Raw genomic sequence first — 21,489 nt, 5'->3', positions numbered from 1 at the left:
GGCGGCGCTGCGGGACGCCGCCGCGGTCACCCAAGAGAAAGCAGAGTCCGAGGGAAACCTCTCCGGCGGGAAGTCCGTGGAGGAGCTCTCGGGGCATGAGTCCAGCATGACAGATGAAGGCATTGTAACAGAGCCGGAAACGGGCCCCACCGGCGCTGCCTACCAGGACCTTGATCGCATGGTGGCGGCTTGGAAATTGCCCGGCGTTGGCCAAGCGGAAAGCAGACCCCTCCGAGCCGGCGGCAAAGAGGGACCTCTCCCGGCGCACACCGCCAGAATGAATCACGAGGGCCCCGCTGTTGACGATGCCCTTGACGGCAAAGCCATGGCCCAAGCGTCCTCGGAGGCCCCTTCCACCCCGAGCACCCTGCGGCGCCGAAGGAAGTTTCCCTCGGTGGGTAACAGCGGGTCCGAATCCAGCAATGGGAGCAACGGGGAGTCCGGCAGCGACACCTACAGGTCCTTGAGTGACCCCATGCCGCACCGCAGGTGCTCGATCACGGAAGAGGCCAAGAACTTCTCCATGGACAGCAATCTCCTGGGGTCCCTCAGCGCCAAGGCCGGCATGCCGGAGGCTTCGGCCATCGCTCGGTCGGAGTGCACGGGGAGCGCCGCCAGCGACCTGTCCGTGTGCAGCGACGGCGTCAAAGACTACAGCCGGGTCATCCAGAACATTGTGAGCCAGCCCGGCGCCATGGACAAGGTGATCGACGAGAAGGGGAACGGCAAGACCATCAAGAAGAAGTCTTTCAGCGACCCCAGCCGCCGCGGGGACCTGGCCAGCGCTGGCTTTGAGGGCCCCGGCGAGCCCATCAGCGAGCTGGACCAGACCATCCCGCCTTCCAGCAGCGAGCCCATCCTCTCCGAGCAGCGGGACGAGGCGAGGGAGCTGGAGGAGCTGGCCCCGGAGGCCGGGAAGCTGCGCTCTCAGTCCGAACACGTCCTACCGGCGCAGCCAGGAGCCGGCACTGCGGGGGAGGCCGGCCAGGGCTACAGTTTTGACCCCAAGCTTGCGGAAGTCCTGTCCCCCCGGGTCCTCCGGCGCAGCTCCAAGAAGCGCAACAACCGGGTGACCCACCAGGAGAACAACCAGACGCCGTTCTCAAGCCCTGCTCCCGCTCCCGCCACCGTCAGCAGGTCCCGGCTGGCCTCCAAGCATGTCCGGCACACGAGCGAGCCTTCCACCTTCATCCCCATTTCGTCCCCGGACCCGCCTGCAACGCTCGGCCACAATGTGCACATCACCATGCCGGAGCCATCCCGGCTCCCCGTCAAGGCCTACCCCGTGCTCCAAGCGCCATCCTTGGAGGATGTTACCAAGCAGTACATGCTGAACCTCAACTCTGGGGACTCGACTTCTGCTAGCCCTGTGGATATGCCCAGATCGTCACCAGCGACGCCAACGACTTCGGAGCCCAAGCTGCTGCGATGTCCGAAGCAGCAGGAGGACCACGGCTCCGGTGGTGCCAGGACCAAGCCCCAAGTGGTAAGTCTTTCTAAGGTGCTCTTGTTATGGCCCAGTCCAGAGGTCATTGAAGACCTTGTCTTCCCTGGACTCTGGATCCACTGGCTGGGACCAAATTCAGCTGTCATGAATGCTCTTGGTCATTGGGAGTAACTCCATTGACTTCTGTGAAGTTACTCCGGGGAGATCGGATCAGAATCCCGCCCCTACCAAATTGTGGCAGAAACTTAATACACCGTGTGTCAAACCCTCATGTCAGGGCAGACTCCCGTTGGGGTCGGCGTCCCAATTAAGACCAGCCCCCGCCTGAGTCAAAGGCTGCCGGGTTTGGCCCCGTGCAGTTGGAAGACGCTTTCTTGCCTTCAAATTCACTCTTCCTGTTTTGTCTCTCTGGGATGCTATATAAGGTCTCCATAAACTGTTATTCTCTTGGCCAGCTCTAGATGCTTTTATGCCTGCAACGTTGAACAAAAGTTGCCTTTTCCTCGGTAGGGGGCTGGTATCATCTTTTCTTTTCATTATTATTCCTGATGTTCTGCCCGTCGGCTGTAACCTAAGAGCAAGTTGATTGTTTTTGGAAAAAAAAGATAGCTATCTCCTGGTATTCCTGCATGTGGGAATCTGTTCAATGGGAACAAATGCAGCTATATATAAGATATGTATTTTTGGCGGGGGGGTGAAGGTGAGATTCCTCTAACTTTCTGGTGCAGTTATTGTGGCTCGTTGATTGTGATCACGGAACGACTTCAGAAAGGAAGGAGCGCTTCGCACCGATTTCCCGAGTAGCGAAATCGGAGAGAGCCGGGGAGGGAGGGGGATGTTTGTTGCCCGTTCATAACAAAGCGCCGTTGCCAAAATGCAAGTCGGTTTTCAGAGCAGTTGTGTCCTAGCTGCAAAGCACGTGTGCCCGGGCTGCCTTCCTGGTTGAGAGCTGTGTCTGTGTGCAGTGTTCTGTGAAATACCCCTTTGATCTCGTTAAATAGGGAGTAGATTAAGATATCTGGTTTGCTGGAGGCATTTTGGTTTTCATGTTGCATGGGTGAGGGTTTTGGTGTTTTTTTCCCAGTCGGCTTTGGCGGATTGGGAGAAAAGCTGCAATCTTCTTGGACCCCAGCGTTTTGCTCCTGTTAGCGGGGGCTCTGGGACATCTCGGTGGCAGTGCTTTGAGTCGAGAGAGTATGCGAGCAGAGCGGCAAGCGCGGCGCGACTGCAGTTTATTTGGCTAAGGTTGCACAGGGGGAAGCGGCCTTTCTCCCCGCTCCTTTAATCAGAAAGCGTTGCCGTCTGGCTCATGTCACTTTTTGCCAAGCAAAGGCTCGCGGGCCCTTTTTCCTCTCTCTTTCGGAGGTGGAAGGGGGGAATTGCCTTGGCAGGGTTTGTGTACTGGAGCTGAATGCCGTGTTCACCAGAGCGTAAGCTATCTACTAAATTGGTAACAACTGTTCTCTCTCCCTATTGTGTTTGCCCCGTCACGTCTCTTTGAGCATTTCTTTTAATGGTTTTCGAGCAGAGGCTTGGAGTTTTGTTTGCTTAAAATGCAACGAGGGTTTAAAAGGCCCCCATTCCTCCCACTCCTGGGGATGTATGATCCGTGGGCTGGGTGTTGTTGGGTTTCACTCGCCTCCCTTCGCAGCTCCCCTTTGCTTTTTACCCCGGCAGACTTTGATTGTAAGCTCAGCAAGGCACAGTCCATCTCTGATGCAGGCCTTGCGCACCATAAGGCTTGCACAGGGCCTCCGAAATGCTCCTGCAGGATAAAGAAGGGGGCTAAGATTTGGCCCCGTGCTGAGCAGCTCATTCCCGGTGGAAACACTGTTTGAAATGCATTGGTTTTGTGGTGGTTCATAAAGGCTGCTGGCTGGAGCATGCTTGAAGGTCTCCTAGTTCATAAGCATGGTCTGGATCTTCAGCTGGTGGAAAGGGGTTTAAATCAAGCCCTATAACTTAGGTTCTCCTAGAGAGACCTGGAAACATTTCAAGGGAGATAAAAATTGAGCAGGGTTTTTTGGTGGTGACTTATTGAAGCAAGTGGAACATATAGTGCAGGCCCAGGGACAAAGCGACTGGCAGCCAAGCTGAGTGTGGGCTGAAGCGTGTCTGGAAGCCTTAAAGGTCAGAGAAAGGGACTGAGTTGTTCCTCGACAGGGTGGGGAGCTGACACTTCTGCCTTGCCAGCGCGTCTGACCTCAGATGTTCGGGGCTCCTTTTGATCTCGTGCTGCAGTCCATTCCCAGGGTGGAAGGGAGCAAGGCCAGTCTCGGCGCTAATTGGAGCAGTATGTTTGCCTGGAAGAAACTGGGAGAGCTGGTCTTCCCTTTGTGGGTGTCTCCCTGGCAGGCATGCGGGAGGAAGAGGGACGATGTAGGGTTGTTACTGGGTAGTCAGTTTTGCCGGTGGTAGACTTTGGGAAGATCCCAGGTGCTGGACTTCAGGAGCATATGGATCCAGATGTGGATTTCTTCTCGGTCCCTGTTGCTCTAGATCCCTCCAACCCCAGATATACCCCAGTGCTTGAGGACAGCTTGGTTTGAGATGCAAACCCAGATCTTTAGTGGGTCTGTGCAGGCTGAACTCTGCCTTCTCTGAGTCTTGCCTACAGCCCGGTTCGCTCTTTGGGCTATTAAGGGCAATCTGGCCAGGAGGTAGGTGAGGAGCAATGAACTCTGCTCCCTGCCTCCTCTTCTTTCCAATGTTCTCCAGTATTAAATTTACGTTGTCAGGGCTCTTTCCAAATGATGCATGGACTGGTCATCATCTTAAAATTCTTCATGGTGAAGGATCTGCAAGTGGGACTAGGCCAGGATGCTGCTGGGGCAGTCAGTCTTTCCATGAGCCTTATCTCTACCTGTGAACCGATGATTGCAGGGCAGGGGAGCTCGTCTAGAGAACTGAACTTTGCCGGTCCATTTGAATTGCAAACAGGCCCTTTGCCGTCCCATGACACCCGGGTGCAGTGGCAGAGCAGGTACGGGACTTTCTGTGGCTCCATTCACCCCCGTTCTCCACTTTTCCAGCCTCACCCCCTCCAACACACACACATACCCCTCTTAACACAAATGCAGGTTGTACTAGGCTAGCATTGCAGCCTTGTTGTCCTTCCCTGCACTGACCACCATGTTGGGCTCAGCCCCCGCCTGCCTCTGGCAGCGTAGTCCGGGCAGGGGGGCAAATAGCAAGGTCCGAGGAAACACCAGGGCAGTGCAATGGGAAATATCACTGGAGTTGGTGAAAGGGGACGGGCTCAGAGGGACCCTACCCTGTCCTGGGCCTGGCTGCCATGACCATAGGCTGCAGCACGACCTGCCGGGAAGGGCAAGCAGGAGGTAAAAGGCAGGTCCGGTATCCCAGCAGGTGGGAGACTCAAGGGGAGGTGTCCGGGCCAATGTGGCTCGTAGCCGAGAGGGAGCGGGGAAGAGTCTGCATGAGGGGTTGGCTGGGTGGAAGTGCTGGGGGGTCAGGTCAGTGCTGGAAAAAAGTGAAGTAATATGGGGGTCCCGTACAGCAGCTTTCTGGGGCAGGGACCCTGGTCAGAGGGAGAGCCTGGCTCCCTTGGGTGCCACCTGCATGAGTTGGGAAACCCAGCCTGCAAGGGTCAAAAGCCTATCGGGGCCAGGCCCTGTCCCTGCGTTCAACACTTAAGTCTGCTTAGGCACCTACGTGATATCTTTCTCAACCTGCTTGAGTCCCTTGGAAAACCTTTAATGCAAAAGGTGGGATGGGTCATCTTCCTCCTCACTGCTTTCTGTGCCTTTGTCTTAAGGACCAGATGACAGCGCATTACCAAAGCAGGTGCTTTAACCTAGGACCTGGCAGAGGCATTGGTATCGCAGGGTCTGGGGCTCGGGGGGCCACTGATGGAGTCCTGCATGCAGTTCTGGGGTCCACGGTTTAAAAGGGATGCTGGACATTTTGGAGACGGTGCAGGGAAGAAGGATGAGAGCAATCCAGGGTGGAGGAAATACTTGGAAGAGAGAGACTCAGAAAGCATAAGCTGTTTAGATTTCCCGAAAGACGACTGGGAGGTGAATTGATTGCAGTGTAGAAGTTCTTTCCTGCAGAGAAATTACAGGGTTTTAAAGGGTTCTTTAATGTAGTGGAGAAGGATTTAACAAGAGCTAATGGCTGGTAGTTAATGCCAGCCAAATTCAGATCAGAAGCACGGCGCAGATTTTGAAGCACGGGGGTGGGTACCTGCTGAAACCACCTGCGGAGGGAAGGGGCGGGTTCCCTGTCCCCTGATGCCTTCAGATAGTGGCTGGATGCCTTTGTGGAAGATGAGCTTCAGGCAAGGAGTCACTGGCTTCGCTACGTGCCTGAGTGGATGACTTTCTCTGGCTTGTGTAAAATAGATCGGACCAGGTCATCTAATGGCCCGTTTTGACCTTAACATATCTGCATCTGTGAGTGCTCTTGTGCCCCAGGGAGAGGAGTGGAAAGACCGACTCTGCAGAGAGACTGGGTAAAAGTGACCCCAGCTCCACTGGCTGCATCTGCCCGTCCTAGCAACGAGCACGCCAGGCTTGCAGCGCTCCCTCTTCCTGCTGGCCCCGTGCAACTCGGAGAGATGTCAGCTCTGGTGATTGTTAGCCCCGTTGAAGTCCGTGGGCTCCCTGGACAACTGTGATTTCCAGGGCCTGGGATTCCCCGCTGCGTACGTCTTGTTTCTTTCTCCCCAGCAGATCTGTTCCCTAGGTCCCGAGAGGCCCTGCCCGAGTGTGACAGTGGAGCTGAGTGGGTTTCTCCGAGCCTTTCCCAACCAGTGATGACCCAGGCAAAGGAGAGAGCCCAGATGCAGGTGGCAGGGCTGGCTCTTAGACAACACAAAGTCCTTGAGAAAGCCGGTCAACATGGGCCCGGCCTCCGGATGCTGCATTCAGCGCAGGAGTTGCCTTCGGTGACTTCAGTGTCTGCAAAAATGGCATAGCCCAGTGCTGACCAACTGGTGGCCCATGGGCCGCATGTGGCCTGTGAGGGGTTAACTTGTGACTCCCCGGCTCCTGGTCTGAGCATCGCTTCCCCCCATCACTCTCCTGCTGCTCCGGGCTCCCTTCCCTCCTCCAGCTTGCATTGCTACACTTGCACTTGGAGCTGGCATGGTGCAGCCCGCAGGGACCCTGGTGCCTCAGTGCTTGGAGTTGGGGGGTCAGGGTCTTTACACTTGCAGGGGCACAGATATAGCACGGTGGGGGCCACGCTGCACATCACAATGTGCAGCTTGGCTGTGGTCTGCAGGTTGGGGTGGGGGGGGTCACGCAGCCCCTGGCTGCTCAGAAGCTGGACGGCCCTTGCATAGCCCAGGGCTGCCACCAGCATCCTGAGATGTCCCCTCTGCAGCACACCTCGGCTTGTCTTGGCCCTTCTTGGGCTCTGCTTTCCTTCCAGGCCTCTCCCAAACTTGCCACTCTTGCCTGATCTTTGAAAAATGCAAAGGCGAAAGGAAAAGGAGCTCCCGCTGCAGTCTGCCTCACTTCGCGGTGCATGTCTGCTGGGAGTCCAGGTCACGCACCGGACGGGCGGGTGGGGAGCATCGGGGTAAGTGCAGGCTGGAGAGCAAGGGATCTGTTACACCACGGTGCCGCTCCTGTCTGCTGCAGGGATACTCCTGTGCAAGGTGACACCATCAAAGCCACAGGGCATGCTTTAGAGGAACACCCTGCCTCGCGGGAGCAGCCTCAGCAGCATCCTGGTCTCATCATGCGACACTTCCCACCCACCCCCCCGCTCCCGGCTCCCTGCAGCACTTCAATGGGCGGATTTCCTGAATTGCCCGTCGCATCACTTCGAGGGCTGCTGCTTGCCAGGCCCCTGGTTCCTGCTGGCAGGAGGCCTCTGCTCCAGGATCCAGGCGAGGGCTGCTCACACAAGGAGGGGGTCTCACACAGGGAGGGGGTCAGCAGGCCTGGGGGGGAGTTGGGAGCTCTCCTGCTCCTGGAGGGAGCAGGGAGATGTGATTTGTAACTCAAATGCAACTTGTAAGGGCAAGTTAAAGGAGAGCGGTGAAGGTGGCATGGAGCTCTCTATTTCCAGGGCTCGAGCAGCATTGTGGCCATCGGTCTGTCGCAGCTCTGTGTCCCCCATGGGCTCCCCAGTCACATGGAGAGGGACATTCACAGCTCGGCTACTTAGCATTTTGCTTGGGGATCTCCCCAGTTGCAAAGAGACCACATTACTGGCATGGGTGGAACAAAGCAATGACGGTGCCGTGACATCAGTCCTGAGTCACCAGTACATCCAGAAGATAACAGCTTACCATCGCTGGTGCGTGGAGGGAGTGCTGAAATGCTCTGGGCAGTGGCTGTCAGCCACGACTCACGTTTCTGGGTGCCTGAGCAAATTTGCACTCAGCAAAGTGTTTGTCCAGCTAAAAATGCTGGGTTTTGGGAGTGCTCCCAGGCCCCCGCGGAAGGGACTGGAGAGCGCATTCAGGGGCAGCTGCGGTCGTGCAGGGACTGTGTGCGGGGTATGCGAGTGCAAAGCGAGGGTGCAAGGAGGTTGGGCAGTGCTCCAGGGGTCGGGTGGAAGGGGCTTTATTGCTTTTAAAGGATAGTTGGGTCAAACAAATGTGCAGGAGAGGAAGTTATTTTCTAAATAGGACAGGGAGAGCTGTGTTTTAGGTAGAGGGACTTTTCCCAAAGGGATGCCATCCTCTGTCTTGGTTTTTTTTTTCCTTCGTGATTTGGGCTAGATGCATAGAAATCAGAAATCCAGCCAAGCCTCATGGCCCATCCGGCTCCCATGAGTAAGGGATGCACTGTTTCATAGTCAACAGCATGCAAGAAGTGGATGTGATGACATCGTGTCCAGCCACCTCTGGCTCCCCAGCTCCCCATTCACAGCTGGGGGTAGCCCTTGGCATGGGTCTGTGGCAGGCAGGGCTCAAAATCATGTTGTTGCTGGAGCATAGCAGGATGCTATCCCCGCTCTGCCTCTCGCTAGAAGGAAGCAGGGCCCCGCGTCTGTTGTGTTCTGCACACGCACGCACGCACACTTCCCCAGAGAGCCCGTGAGCCATGAAAGCAAATCCCTCCCTGCCTTGGAATCGCTCACCGTGTTTGCATATTTCCCCGCCATCCCCCCCTTTCTCGTACGGCTCCTTTTTATTATTATTTGCGAACAATAATGTGAAGAATGCTGCCCGATGACTGCCGATCCAAGTGCTGATTCAGGAGAGCCGCCTTCAGAGCCGCTGGGATGGGAGAGGAATTGGCAGAGACAAATGCAGCTCCAGTGTGGGGCATGTGCGCACGCCCATGTGTGTGTGTACACGTGTGGGTCTGCATGTGCGTGCGTGTCTGGCTTGTGTGTCTATGCATGTGTGTGCCTGTTTGTGACGTGTGTGTGTGTGTGTGTGTGTGTGTGTGTGTGTACAGCCTTCTCTGGGAGTCATTCATCCCATTTCATTAGGAGCCGGGTGTTTGCAAAGCAGCTCCCTGGACTTATTGACTAATGCGCAGTGCAGACGAGTGTGCTTGGTGTTCCTGGCACGGTGTCCACTAATAATACTTTTCATCTCAGCCTCTGGGAGCGCTTCATAAATATTAATGAACATGTCACATCAGTTGCCGTCCTTGTTTCTTTGGATGGAGAAACCGGGGCATCTGGAGAGCAAGCGACTCGGCTGGGTTCAGACAGCGCAGCAGGGCCACAGTCAAGAAGGGGACCCCGGAGTCCGGGGTGCCAGCTTTCTGAGCCAGTCATTAGACACCACTGTAGCACACGCTGCATGAACAGGAGCTGCGTGGGGGTGTTTCTAGGCACATGAATACCACTGGCCATGAGTCCTAATTGAAAGCATTTCTTAGGAGGGATCTCAGAGGAGTCCTTTCTGATCTGTCTGCTTCCCCAAACACTCAAACGCTCGCACCGGCATCAGTGACAAGAGCAGTGGAAAAGCTCTCCTACCCTCTGCCTCGCTCTTCAGTTCCCGCCGCTCTAAAGCACGTTGACCAAGACCCAACTAGTCTCCTGCTTCGTCTGGAAAATGGTCTGGATTAGTGGATCCATCACGTGCTTGGGTCTGCTTCTGTACCTGGGGTTGGATATTAGGGAGAGCCTTCTCGCTTGGAAGATGGCTCAGCCCTGAAACCGATTGCCTGCAGAGGTTGTGGGATCTCCGTTGTTGGACGTTTCAAAGAGGAGATTAGGCACATCCTCAGCTGGGATGGTTGAGACGGGGCTGATCCTGCCTTGAGCAGGGGGTTGGATGATATATCCTGGTGAGAGCTTTGCCCGCCCTGGTTTTGTGAGATTTGATGCAAGGGGTTTCGCTCCTCCATTTCTCAGTGGCAAAAGGAGAATAGCAACAACTGTCTGACAGGGGTTTGATTAAGCTTTGCAAGAGGCTTGGAGATCTTTGGGTGACAAGTGTTATTTAAGTACCAAGCATTGTCATTTGCCAGCGCAGTCTTTGATAAGCAGCTCGGGGAACAGGTGGCATCAGAAACACCTCGGGATCCTGTTCTGAGAAGTGTTCAAGGCTTTTCCCTAAATAAAAGCCTCCTCCTGTCCCCCTTAAAATGATTTAGTGGCCCACTTCTAAGAGGATGTAGTGGAGGCAGGACCCGACACGGTGCTGGGGGATGCTGTGCTGATAGAGGCATTGCCATTTCGACAGGCGATTAAACACAGCTCTTGTTGGGTTAATTGTTTCTAATCCTGGCTTGCTGGCCACAATTAAAATCAAGTAGCACCGAGCTGCCCACCTGTGTCTTCACTTTGGATGCAGTACTCTTCACTGCCTGTCCTGAGCCATCAACCCTAGGGTGCTGGTGCAAGTCTCCCATCCAGGATCTGACCAGGCCCAGGCCTCTGTAGCTCTTGAGGCATGACTGTATGGGTTAGTTCCCATCCTGGCCTGAAATCCTAAGAGGTTATTTCCCTTGATGTCCTCATGGGATGACTAAGAGGAAGACTTTGATGTTACTGCCCCATGAGAGCCTTAGTGCTAAAACATGTTGTTGGGGGGGGTTCTGCCATAAAGAGCGATTTTCTCCTTAACATATGGTGACACTGAAGCCCCAGATAACATGATTCAGTCAAGGACAATGCAAACTATATTTGATGAGCTTCCCACAAGTCTTCAGTTTCCAGGATTTTTGCTTTTATTTTTCAAAAGGCAAATTAAGAAAAAGAAATGGGTTCATGCCCCCTTAAAAGCTAGTGGGATCATGACACACATGAATCAAGGACCTGACAGCTGCATAAATGACGTGGGAAATTAGTCCAAGCCTCAGGCTGGCTGTGTTAACACCTATTTCTCTTCACCAACTAATGAACCATTTGGAGAAAGAGATATCTTTGTTAAAAACCCCTTGTGTTGTTTCAGTTCAGTTTGAAAGCTCGCAGCAAACTCCCCGGTGCCAGCAGAGTTGGGGGAACAGCAGAGCTGCAATTCCTGCGTTTCCAAGATGAAAAGATATAGCAGAGCCTTTCCCCTTTCTTGTTCTTTTTCTCTTACAGCTTTTTAGCCTCTTTGGATATTAAGCAGCAGGCAAGGGCAGCATCCCCATTTCAGCTTAGAGTCTGGGGGCCCCCAGTGACTTGGTAAGCTCTGCCAGGGCAAGGACCAAGAGCACTTATTTTCCCATGGGTGGTATCCCACCGCTGCCTCCCTTGTGCCCTTCAGTTTGTGGAGTCAGAGCATCATCATGACGTGGTACTACCCAAGGATCTGACCGCCTGGGCAAGACAGCTTCATGCAAGGGGCACAGCCTTTTCCTGCCTTGGCTTTGGGAAAGCCGCATCAAGGATAAACCCCACTTGATACCCCCCTGCTACTTCCACATCACCCAGCATCCTCCGTGGGCTTTGCACCATGTCCGCCAACAGGATAACTTGGCTCCGGGTCTCGTTGAGACGCACGGAGCAGAGATGCAAACTTCCTTCCAGTGACAGGGGAGCCAGGGCAGGGATCTGAGCAGCAGCTCTTACCTTGTTTGAACCCTTGAGCTGCCCAGCGGGTGTAAATTTTTCCTTTTAAGGGCAAAATTTCAGCCGTATCTTTGAATATCTCTCCTGACTTTTTGCCTTTTCTGTGCTGCAGCCATAACATAACTGAAAACAATATTTTATTTTCCCTTTGATTTATTATATATTGGAGCGGGCCGCTGGGATGTTTTACTTCAGATGGCACCAGACGTGAATTCAGAAGGGGGAGTGCTGGAACGGGGCTGTTTTAATGAGAGGACATTGTGCCCAGAACCGGATATAACTTGGCACCACGTTGCAGGTTCCCAGGGGAATATGACATGCTCTGTGACCTACGGAGGAGAACCGAGCCCTCCTTCCTCTTTGAAATCTGTGTCAACTCGGATTGCAAGGGTGAAGGGTTGGTGGCATGGGAATTTGAGCGACTGGTTTAGCATTGGTAGCAGGAGCAAGGGACAGTGGAAACTTCAGTGTCCAGAAGGGGATTTTAAAGCAGGCCCCATGGCAAAATAATTTTCCAAACACTGCCTGGACACAGACCCTTTCAGTATATCCATTTGATCTGTGCGACCTATCACTTGATTTCAAGAGCGTGATGGCGGTGTACCCCAGCCGAATATCCAGCCCCAGACCTTCATTAGGCTTCAGAGTCATATTGATCAGGGGTGTGATCCACAGCTCGGGAGCCATCAGGAAGCGCTGGCTCCTTGGAGCCTCTGATCATAACTCAAGCACTTACTTTATCTTAGTTTATATATGATACAGGTTAAAGTTTCTTATTTTAAAGAGTTTAGCTTCCATTTACAGGGGTGTAGGTTGTAGCCGTGTTGGTCTAAGGACATAAGCAGACAAGGTTCTTTGGGTGAATCTGATACCTTTTATTAGACCAGCTTAAAGTTAAACCTGACGAAGGTTTTTGAACCCAAAAGCTTGCTTAAAAATTGTTCTCCAACTATTTAAGTTGGTCTAATAAAAGATACCAGATTCACCCAAAGAACCTTGTCTGCCTAACTTTCATTTAGACACCCTGTAAGGGCCAGATGTTTATCACGGCCAAACACTGTGGGTGTGTTGGGTAATATTGGTGGCATTTCATATGACCCATTTTTGAGTCAGTAGCAGCTCAGTTTTACTCTCTTAGGCACCCAAATGCGATCCTATTCCACCTTGCCAGCGTCCATGGACATCCATGAACATCTCTATTTTTGTAACGTGGACCTCATTTCACGTGGATGTCACAGTGGCTTCAGGGGGAGGCAGGAAGCTGTCATTTTTGTGCTAGACCAACACGTTGGAGTTGTGAAAGTGGGCTGATCCTTCTCCTTAGTAGACCACCCCCCTCTCAGAGCTGTCCCCTTGGAAGAAAGGTGTTGCTGTGCCCCCCCAGCTCCGTTACTTTTGTCAGCAGACCCATGACTGCCTGCTGCTCTCGGGTAGCAGCAGAATGAAGCAGATGGGAATCTAGTCTGAACCAGCCAGAGGCTACTTAAAATCACTCTGGGGCTTCCTGGGAGTCGTTATCATCTTCGGCAATCCCTCGCCACCGAGGATGCTTGTCTTCCATGATTGCCTTATTTGTGGATCCAAAGATGCCTGCCAAGGTTGATCCGGGATCGATGGACTCTGCTGCAACTCGGGCATGTTTCCTTGTGGGGCGGGTGGCTCTGGATTCGGTCCGCGGCGCTGCTTTTCCGTCTCCTGTTGATGTAAGGTTTCAAAGTACTGAGATCCCTGCAGAAGACTCTTCCTCCATTTGGGGCGGCCCCGGGCCACGGTCTCCTATGAGCTGATGTCGATGTTACGTATTTCAAGTTGGCCTCGAGGATGTCCTTGAAACGCTTTCTCTGCCCTCCTCCTGGGGGGTCTTCCTGGGGGTATGGGGAACATCAAGGGAGACACCTGGGTTCCCTCTCCGCCGGCCTGGGAGGAGAGCACCGCACGGGCTCACATGCAGGGTGGTTCCTTTGCACCTGTCAAGGGTAAGGACTTCCTTTCTGATACCAACTTGGTACAAATGTGTGGCTTGGCTCTCTTCTTGCCCTTGCCCGCTCACACCCACCTATAGCCGTGCACTAACCCACATCCGCTCACTTCCCCAGGAAAGTTCTGTGTGCCCCGTGCACACACTCATTTCCTTAGGAAGACTCCATTATCTCACACACACACATGTACACAATATCTTACATCGACACACAGTATCTTACACACACATACACAAAATCTTACGTGCACCCCACACTCACCTCCCTGGGAAAATTGCATATCAAACACACACACACGTGCCCTCACTTCCCCAGGAAGTGTCTGTATCTCTCTTTGTCACATGCACATACATGTGCGTGCACACACACACAAACACACACTTTCCTGGGAAGGCTCCCTATATCTCTCTCTGTCTCTGTCACACGCACGCACGCACATACGCATGCTTTCCTGGGAAAGTATCTTCTCTCAGTCTCTCTCGTGCACACACACTCATGCTCTCTCTTCCTTGGAACAAATCTTGTATCTCTGTCTCTGTCACACGCACGCACGCACATACGCATGCTTTCCTGGGAAAGTATCTTCTCTCAGTCTCTCGTGCACACACACTCACGCTCTCTCTTCCTTGGAACAAGTCTTGTATCACACATGCAGTCTTCCCCGGGCAAGTTGCATATCTCCCCCCTGCCTCCACACACACTTCCCCGGGAAAGCCCGTCTGTAGGAAAGCTCTGTGCATCCCACCGGCAGGACAGGACGTGGTCCGTGAATTGCAGTGGGCAGCGTGTGCCCATCTGTGTCGCATTGGACCCTCTGCACACTAGCATAACCCTGCTGCCATCAGTGGAAGTCCATCAGTGGAAGCAAAACGGGAGTGACCGAGTGGGGATCAGGCCTGGCAGCACCAGGCTGCTTTGTTGAGGTGGTGATTAATTCGGATCGATTCCACTTTAATGCTGCATCCCTCCAAAATCCCCATCCCACGTACAGCGGTGCGACTCCATCCCGTATAGTGGAACTGTCTAGAGGAGAATTTGGCCCATTTTTGCTAACAGCCTGCCAGTATCTACAGACATGTTAGTAAAAACTAGCTCTTTTTTTAAACCATTACATCATGCCCCTTATGTACATAGGGGAAGCTATAAGTGATGACTGACACCGTGGAGTGGTCTCATTCCACCGCATAATTATTTTTACTGGGCATTTTCCAATAGTCCTGCATGCTCCGTTCATTATTTTTTTTAGACGACCGCACTTCCAAAGAATCCCCGAATCAGAAAAGCTCCTCCTCCCCTTGTTCAGAAATGTGCACAAGGCTTTTATTTGGCGGAGAGCAGTTAATTTGACAATACAAGTGTTGTTTATCCCGCAGGATAGGGCTTCTGCTCAGGCATGCACAGTGTAGGCCATGAAAAGAAATAATACTTTCAAGGAGAGGGGGTGGGGGGTGTGAAGAAAGACAAAAATAGGAACAGAGAGAGATTTAAAAAAAAAAAAAGCCAGTTCCTTGTTTTGCTGATTCCATCAGAATCCGCTGGCTGGCTGCAGCGGCAGCACGGAGACGCGCAGAAATGATAGCAGGGTGCAAAATAACACCGCAGAGCTCAGATAATGTTCTGCCCTTGCGACTTGCAGTCAGCAGAGGGGAGGGCGGGGTGTATTGCAGGACGGGGTATGCGGAGGGGGACGGTGCTTCTGTCGCAGCAGGTCCCAGCTGAAGTCTGGTCTCCGCTGAGCTGAGCTTCCCACGGGTCATCAGCGACGGCTGCCTCCCGAAAGAATTTGCCGAGAAGTAGCTATGCGTTCTGTGGAGTGTAGTCCCATTTTACAGATGGCCAATTGAGGCACAAATGGACTCCACTGGGCTGGCTATCTAGGAAGCACGTGGCAGAGTGAACATTTCCAACGCGAGTCAGGTCTAGGTTGCACTGTGGAGTTTTGCCTACAGGACCCCACTTCTGGCAGCAAAGCTGTGTGTGCCCACCCCGCTCCTCCATGCTGGCAGGCGCCCACGCCACCTCTGCTGCCACCTGGCAGCCAGCAGAAGGTGCCTGCAAATGCTTTTGTGCCTTCTGCCAGCTGCTGCAGTCCCTTCGGCAGCTGGTGCTTTCTCGGGGGGCCTTTGTGCTGGGTACACGGCTGCCCGCTAGCGCCATCAGAAACACCCGGGTGCCTGCCAGCTCTGGCGGCTGGGCAGGTTAAGCACAGACAAGGTCTAGTTCATGGTAACCACAAGACCTTCCCTCCTGTTTGGCAGAAACTGGTGACCGATAGAAAATGAGGTTCGTTCCCTGTTTGTTGGAAAAACTCCCCTGCTGCGGGGAGCGAGCTGGCAGTGCTGCATTGGGATGGGGGGTGTTCGGTGTGGACAGGAGGCTTGGCCCAGAACAGCTGGCCTGGAGACTGGAGATGACCAGACACAAGGGCAGGGGGATGCTCCGTAGCATTAAAAGGTGGCACCGGTAAAAGGAAATCCTATTTCCCAGGCCGTGCGATCCAGCTGCATCGCTCGCTGCTGCAGGAAGTTGTCGTCTCCAAAAATTTAGCTGGACTCCAAGTGGGATCGGATATTCGCAGGGCTGGCGAGAGATCCTGCCCTCTGCTAGCAAGCAGTCCCTGGCAGGGACGATGAGCATGGTGCTTCAGGGACCCTGTGGGAGCGAGGGGGCTGGGGCCGCGTTACCCCCCGGGTAGCATCCCGGGCAGGCCGCGGTCAGAGACGGGGGTGACCCAGCCCCACTGCTCCCACGCTCGCAGTCCCCGGGCTGGTTGCTGGATGAAGCAGGGCAGGCTGAGTCACCCTCATCCTGACTTTTAATCCTTTGCATTTTAAATATCACGGACTGCAGCCTCTCCTCTGAGTCTGTGAGCTGTGTATTCACGCTGCCCCACATGGGCACAGCTAATCCCACCGCCTGGTCTTCCCTATTGGCAGCTGCTTTTTTTAGCCCCTTTCCCCACACCCGGTCGAACGGCATTTCCACCCTGAGCCAACGCTGCTTTGCACCAGTCTGCAGGATTTTGCCTCCAGAAGACAGCTGACCTCATGGTAGAGGGCTAGAAGCCACAAAGGCCAGCATTCGTACCCCGGGTTAGAGCACAGACCAGTCTATCGGGTGATTTGGGGTCCACTCCCAGCTCCGCCACTGACAGCCTTTGTGACCGCAGGCAAATCCTTTAACCTCCAATACTTGGACTGCTCTGTGGTTTCAAGTGGCAAACTGCTCCGTACCTCGGGCTTCATTCTCATCCTTTTTAAAACAGACAAGTGTTGCTCTCTCTGAGGGCTGGTTTCTCATTAGTCTTTAATCCCGAGATAATTGGTGACTAATTAAGGTCTTGTCTCACTGGGAAAAAATATTAGTGTAGCATATGGGAACTAACACATGTTGGCGTCCTGAAGCAGACAGGGCAGCTGGTATTAGAAGGTGTGTCTGCAGGTAGGGACTGCTCCTAGATCAGGGGCGGACAATTATTTTGGGCAGAGGGCCACTTACTGAGTTTCGGCAAGCCATCGAGGGTCGCATAACAGGCAGCCCAGGGCAGATGAATATTAATTTTCTAAATTTTAAAAAATCCTAGTGAAGACAAGCTCCCAGTGGGGCACAGGTTTTGGGCTGGTGCTTTGCATGCGCCATTAGACCTTGGGCCCTGGGGAAAGCCTTTCTGTTCTCCAATGCCTTGCTTTTTTAGGTAGTTCAATCCAAAAAAGGGATTGAGCCTGGGAGAGCTGAGGAAGGCCTGAGCCTGGCCAGAAGATTTTGCTTTTGTTTGAACTTCAGTTCGTATGCAGGGACGGGGCCAAACGTTGTTCTCTCTTCCACCAGCATAACTCCACCAATGGCCAAGGGCTCCCCAGGGTCCATGAGACGGGCCAGGGGCGCTTTGGATACTGCCTGGAGGTGGACGTGGCTGCTAGACTTCATGCCCTGGGGTTGCTACTTGCTTTTTTTCTTTTCCTGAGCCTTTTCTTCCTACATAACTGTGTGGTCCTGTCGCTTTGATTGCAGCTGGCATGGTTACACAGCCCCACGTCTGGATGTCTTGTTCCTTGGACTCAAACAGCACGGAGGACAAATCCTCAAGTCTGGAGGAGGTCTGTCTTTTGACCTAAAGGGGGGACTCGGATCACCCCAATGGGTGGAAAAACTGAGGTTTCATTCTGCCAGTCCTTCCCTGCTCCTGCAATCCTAATTGTCGTGAATACTTCAATGGGGGCTCACTGTAGCTCTGCTGACTCCTGAGTAAGGTTTCCCAGGCACGGTGTCCCCCTGCTTTACCTGCGGCAGGTGAAGGCGTTCTTGGTGTCTTCAGGCTACGTACCTTGTAGCTGTGCAGCGTCGTTATTCGTGTGGTTTTAGGAGTGGGTTAGACAAACACTTTTTTGGGATGCTTTGGTAAAGATGATCCTGCGTTGGACAGGGGGTTGGACTAAATGAGGTCCCTTCCAGCCCGACTTACCTGCAGTTTGGAGTCTGTGATAGAGCCATAGTCCAGGATTGCTTTGGAGGGTTTGGCTTTTGCTGGCTTTTAGATGGGAAGATGTGGGCAAATTGGAAAGAGTCCAGAGGAGAGCAAGAAAACCGATTAGAGGCCTGGGAAACATGACACCCAGGGAAAGGCTGCAGACCTGGGACTGCTCAGTCGGAGAAGAGGAGGGGGGTTGAGAAGCAAGGCTTTTCTTGGTAGTGCCTTTTATTGGGAGAGACGCTAGATAAGCTTTTAGGCACAAAGTGCCCTTCCTCAGGTCAAATTCCTCAAGGGACTTGATAGCAGTTTTGAAACACAAAGAGGGTGGCTGTAAAGAGGACGGTGATCAACTGTTCTCTGCCCACAGGGGACAGGACAAGAAGTAATGGTCTTAAGTTGCAACAGGGGAGATCTAGGTAAGCTATTAGGAGAAACCTAAAGGGTGCTTCATGACTGGGATGGATTCCCTAGAGAGTTTGTGGGATCTCTATCCTTGCAAGTGTCTAAGTGCAGGTTCGACAGCACTTGGCTGGGTTGGTTTAGACAGGGATGATCCTGCCTCAAGGAGAAGATTGGACTGGGTGATCTCCCGAGAGCCTGTCCGGTCCCATTTTTCTCTGAAAATTGTATTTCTCTGGCCTTTGTTCATTATCAAGTTAGACTGTAAGGTGTAGGGAGCAGGAGCAGTGTCTTCACATGGACGCCTTGGGATCTGTCTTCCCTGCAGTGTGAGTGTGTTTGTGTGTGCATATGCATACACAATTGTGTGCATGTGTTCACACCTGTGGTGGGAAGTCACCTAAGGTAGCTAAGTCAATAGCAGCAAGGCTGTGCTACGTCAGGCCTTAGCAGAGACCCAGAGGGCCTGCCTCGGATCCAGGGATAATGCTTCCTCAAAGGCCCAGCCTGTGCTGAGGATGCCCGAGCACCCTAGATCAAGCTAGTGCAGGGTCTCTGCCCTTGCCTGCTGTGTAGATGTGCCCTTGGGCAGTGCCGATCACAGGGGGTCCCAAGCCTGACTAATGCAGTCCTTATACATGCAGTGTGGTGGGCTTGATGTGTTGACAGCGATAAGGGGATGAGCCTGGTGCTGACTTCACTGAGAGCAGGATTAGCCCATCAGTGAGACCCTACAGCCCTATCCGAGGTGTGTGTGCAGGTCTCACGGATGCTGGAAAAGGGCATGCACAGCCTTGTACATGCCCTGAACCCCATTCCAGCCCCGCTCCTCTGCTAATGTGAACTGGCCACTTTTGCTGTCAGAGTGGGAAAAAATTGAAGCTCTGTCTGTTCCTGTTGGTTCCCCCTCCCCACAAGGGGTTAAAAGCCTGGGATCCCTGGCATACCAACCCGCTGCTGTCATGGGCAGGTGTGGGGTGTAAATCCTGGTGCCTTGCTTACCAGGGAAACATCTGGCTCCTTTGTTTATGTTGTGCAGATGTGCAAATTGCCATCAGGCAGGGATGCGGCCACGTGACTAGGGATATATCCAAGTCCTGCAGCTTAGGCCTGTCTCCACATCCAGGCTGGAGGTGTGGGGGAGCCAAGATTTTGGGTTGGCCCGTTCAGGATCTAGACTAGCCGGCAGCTGGAGGGCGTTCGGGTCTGGGGCTTTGGCTTGGACTTATCTCTGCACATTCCCAAAGTCACCAGTGGTTCATCGCTGCTGTATTCAGGTCAGCAACTCTGGGTCTGTCTTGCCCATTCAAGCACCGGGTATCAAGCATTTATTTGATTTTTTTTTTTTTTTTTTGCTTCTTGCTGAAGACGTGAACTTCTCTAGCCATGGGCAGACTTTCGGTGTTGCAGAATCGGAACTGGCAGAGATCGGATCCAGGCCCATCTTGGGCCTCCTTTAGGTCTGTCTGTGGCTGGGATGAGTCAACCTGGGAGTGTCAGACATATGGATCCAGCCTGCAGAGGTGGGTCATCTAGCTGTGGGGCTTCTCCACCTCCATGGGCCGTATTGCTGTGGCTGCCCAAGCCTCTGCAGCACCCGTGTTAATCCTTGCAGCTGTTGAAGGTGCAGTTTCAGCGCAGCTCTGGACCCCAGGTTGTTGTTGCTGTTCACCTTCCCCCCCGCCCCCATCAAAATCTGGATTTTAAGTTGCTCCTGGGGACTAAAATCAGCAGCATGGGGGGGTGGCAGCAGCAGTAACCCCCCTTGGTTTTGGAGGCATGCTGAGACAGCAGCTTTGGCAGCCACGGAGATGAATATGTCCAGGTCCAGATTCGGCCTGAGTTTGACACCCTTGAGCGAGCCCATCTCAGAAACCCAAACGTCCTCCTGCCCCGAGTCCACCTTCCAGCGCTGTCTCTCATCAGCTTGCCCTGGTCTCTTTCTTGAGACGTTTAACCTATTGCACGGCTCGGGGACGAGCCAGTGCTCTCATCAAAGCTTTTCAAAAGGAAGGGGGTAAAAATCCTGAAAATAGTTTTGTGCCGCACAAATTTCCAGCCAGTGGAGCGTTGCCAGCTCCCACGGGTGAATTGGCACCTTTGAAAATCAGGCCCAATGCAACCACGACAAGAGGCACCCAAAGTCAAGCGGGCGTAGGGATGCATTCGCCTTGGCAAGGGAAACCCAGGTTCTTTGGTATCCTCGCCATGTGGGTGTCCCCATCAGGTGGACTTGCTACCCTTCACAAGGCAGGGATGCCTCTTCCTTTAGTGCCATGGCAGAGTCCCCTTGTTTCTGGGGGCTTCTTGTTATCGAGACTCTAGGCTTTAACCTCTGATCACAACATGGTCTTTCACTTCTTACCCTAGATCGGGGAAACCTCTCCTTACCTCCATTCCTCACGCCCACACCATTGCTGCACATTTTGTGGCCCAGAAACATGCAGACAAAACCCGACGTGTGAACCACAGCCCGTGCAATCTGGGGGATGACGGGGAAGACCTGGTTCCCTTCACCTCCTGGGTGCCATCCCAGCCATAGTCATTCAGGTGCCTGGATGAGGACAGGCCTGTTTGCTGGCATAGAGGCAGCTAAATGGTTGCATGGTCAGTTGATCTGGTGGGGTGATTGCTGGAACTGGTTGCACAAAACGTTGCACAAAACGTACAGGTGAATGGCTGGTGAGGTCTACGTCTTGCAGATCCCTTGTCCTGGTCCAAACTGGTCTTTGAACCTGCCCCAAAGCCTAACCCCACTTCCACCCTGAACTGCCGGCTGTAATTGGCTCCGAGGAGTGGTTTAAGGAAAGAAGAGGGATCCTGCCGTGTTGTGAACTGCACTGACACATGCCTCGCTTGGAGTAGTCCTTCCCCACGTGCTTTGCAAGCTTCATCCCTCATCGATTTCTGCCAGGAAAAAGGTGAGCATCGTTCTCCTGCCATCAGCGGGGACGCTGAGGCTGCATGGGCTGGCCAGCCACCTGTCCACTCACTCACCCCAGCATCCGGCTCCCATCGGCACAGCATCCCAGCACCGCAGAGGGGCTAAATCCCAGTCCCATCAAGTCACCGGCTTCAGCAGTCACGACATCCCCCTGTGCGAGTGGCACCCCACCTCCCCCGGGACTGAACCCTTAGCCTGGCCATTAGTCAGGTACGAATTGATTGACCCCCATCTCGCATTTGGGAGTCAGTTCTGGGTCTCCCTCTCCCTCCTCCCTGCCCCTTTTCGGCATCATCTCCAT

General features: G+C 53.6%; 1 protein-coding gene across 1 annotated transcript in view; it reads left to right on the top strand.

Annotated features, from left to right (window-relative positions):
* The first annotated feature begins 6 nt into the window (after positions 1–6).
* ARHGEF17 (Rho guanine nucleotide exchange factor 17) overlaps positions 7–21,489 on the top strand; it is a 185,364-nt gene continuing 163,881 nt past the window's right edge. The window contains exon 1 of the mRNA XM_006028073.2: positions 7–1,486. Coding sequence (XP_006028135.1) covers positions 107–1,486 — 1,380 coding nt within the window. The 5' untranslated portion in view covers positions 7–106. The remainder of the gene's footprint in view (positions 1,487–21,489) is intronic.

This window comes from Alligator sinensis, unplaced genomic scaffold, assembly GCF_000455745.1.
Source record: "Alligator sinensis unplaced genomic scaffold, ASM45574v1 scaffold594_1, whole genome shotgun sequence".
In the NCBI taxonomy this organism is placed as follows: Eukaryota; Metazoa; Chordata; order Crocodylia; family Alligatoridae; genus Alligator; species Alligator sinensis.
The sequence above is the reverse complement of the archived record's forward strand: the minus strand, read 5'-3'. Positions and strand labels throughout refer to the sequence as shown.